Below are 1,992 nucleotides of genomic sequence, written 5' to 3'. Positions count from 1 at the left end.
TCAATAAGTCTGTTAGTAGATTACCATTCTCTAGATCAGAGCTTAAACCTTATCCCATTCTTTTTTTAATGATAAATGTGTCTTATGTTCTTGTCTTTTTTCAAACCAAGATAGCATATTCAGGCCAGGTTGAACAGGGTTAAGGGTCACAATTCGCAGCTTGAGGTTGACATGGGCCGAGCTAGGCTGTGCATGAGGGATCCCCTGCACTGGACCCTCAGGACCTGACTCCAAACTCATCCCTCTCAACACCACGCATAGACAAAAGAGTAGATCAAAGCTAGAGAACAACTTATTTATTCATGTGAATATCAGGCCTCGAGCTACTCACATCTAATGTAGGATCGTTATTTTCACGCTAAACACTAATAGTGAGGTCTTCGAGTCTTTTGGCCCTTCTCATAGGTTTGGAGTTTAGGTGCAACAATTCTCAAGGTCCATATGGTAGTACTAGCTCTACGCAACTCCCATGTCGCAACCTTACACAAGTATGTGCTGGAACTATGTATGTAAAATTTAAATTGTAACTAAAGGTAAATAGAATTGGAAAAAGATGAACGATATGATGCCGTCATGCAAATTCTTTTACACGCCTACCTACTCTCTCTCTCTCTCACTCCTCCATTGAAAACCCCCTATTTGACTATTAGAAATGCTCTACGCCCATTGGTACAAAAGTGTACACTTGCATAGAGGAAACCCTCTCCCAATAAAATTACATGAACAATATCACATACAAGTAAAGACAGTACAGGCACAAAGATGATTTTTTTTTTTTTTTTTTTTTTTTTTTTTTTTTGACAAGTAGCTACAAATGATTTAAACTTGAAAATTCATGAAAATCAACAAAAACCCTCATCGGATTCAAAGAATTTGGTTACCCACTCCATATTGGGAGGATCCTCACTAGAGAAATCAAGCAGTTCATCCACATTAAAACTAATGCCTGATTCCCCATCACCTCCACTAGAGGTGCCTTCTTCACTTCCATCTTCATGTTCCTTCTCCGTCGTGGAATTAGACCCAGGCGAATCCTTCACTTTCTGTGACTTACACCCTTCTCCTTCTGATATTGTGGTGGGCTTCTGCTTCTGCTTCTGCTTCTGCTTCTGCCCTAGTTTTTTGCTCAAATGACAGTTCCAGTAGTTCTTAATCTCGTTGTCGGTTCGACCAGGTAGCCTCCCAGCAATCAAAGACCACCTAAATCATATACAGATATACCTGGATTAATCAAATTATACTGAAACAGATAAAGCTAGGTTTGTAAGTAATTATAATTAGTGTTACTAACCTGTTCCCTAGGAGTTTATGAAGCCTAAGTATCAAATCCTCTTCTTGATCTGAGATATTGCCTCTCTTGATGTTGGGTCTTAGGTAATTCATCCATCTCAACCTGCAACTCTTGCCACATCGATTGAGACCTGCTAGATATTAAAAGATATTAAGTCTAATATTAATGAAGCTTAAGTAAAACTCAATATATAATGGTGTAATTGAATATATTTGAGTTAATTTCATAATTAATCATGCTTAGAATAAATACATAAGACCCACCTGCTTTAGCTGCAATGGACTGCCACTTCTTTGGGCCATGGATTTCAACAACTTGAGCCAATCTCTGATCTTCTTCAGCTGCCCATGCTCCTCTCTTGGCTTCCTTATCAGCGGATCCATTCACTGGGCTTCTGTTCTTTACCACCATATTCCTGTATATGAGAGAGAGAGAGAGAGAGAGAGAGAGAGAGAGAGAGAGAGAGAGAGAGTGATCTTGTTTGTTTGTTAAGATTACCTACCCTTATTTTGAAGAGGAAGGAGAAGATGAAGGGTGTGTTGTGAGACTACTACTCTATCAAGAGACTTTGAAGAGCTTTATAAGAGCTTTGCAGAATGATGATTAAGCAAATGAAAGAGGCTAAAAGTCTGGTCTATACCAAAAAAGGTTCTAATTAATAACTCTAGTTCTCCTTTATCAATTAATGGTTTAGAGTACTG

General features: G+C 38.7%; 1 protein-coding gene across 1 annotated transcript; it reads right to left on the bottom strand.

The window, feature by feature from the left end:
- Window positions 1-812: 812 nt before the first annotated feature.
- LOC122077549 (transcription factor MYB114-like) lies at window positions 813-1,711 on the bottom strand. The gene is made up of 3 exons (XM_042643510.1): window positions 1,555-1,711; window positions 1,292-1,421; window positions 813-1,200 (listed from the first exon to the last, which is right to left on the bottom strand). Exons 1-3 carry the CDS (start codon window positions 1,700-1,702, stop codon window positions 843-845), a joined length of 636 nt encoding a protein of 211 aa, XP_042499444.1. The 5' UTR covers window positions 1,703-1,711; the 3' UTR covers window positions 813-842.
- Between the last annotated feature and the right edge of the window lie 281 nt (window positions 1,712-1,992).

Source organism: Macadamia integrifolia, chromosome 4 (assembly GCF_013358625.1).
Source record: "Macadamia integrifolia cultivar HAES 741 chromosome 4, SCU_Mint_v3, whole genome shotgun sequence".
Classification (NCBI taxonomy): domain Eukaryota; kingdom Viridiplantae; phylum Streptophyta; class Magnoliopsida; order Proteales; family Proteaceae; genus Macadamia; species Macadamia integrifolia.
The sequence above is the reverse complement of the archived record's forward strand: the minus strand, read 5'-3'. Positions and strand labels throughout refer to the sequence as shown.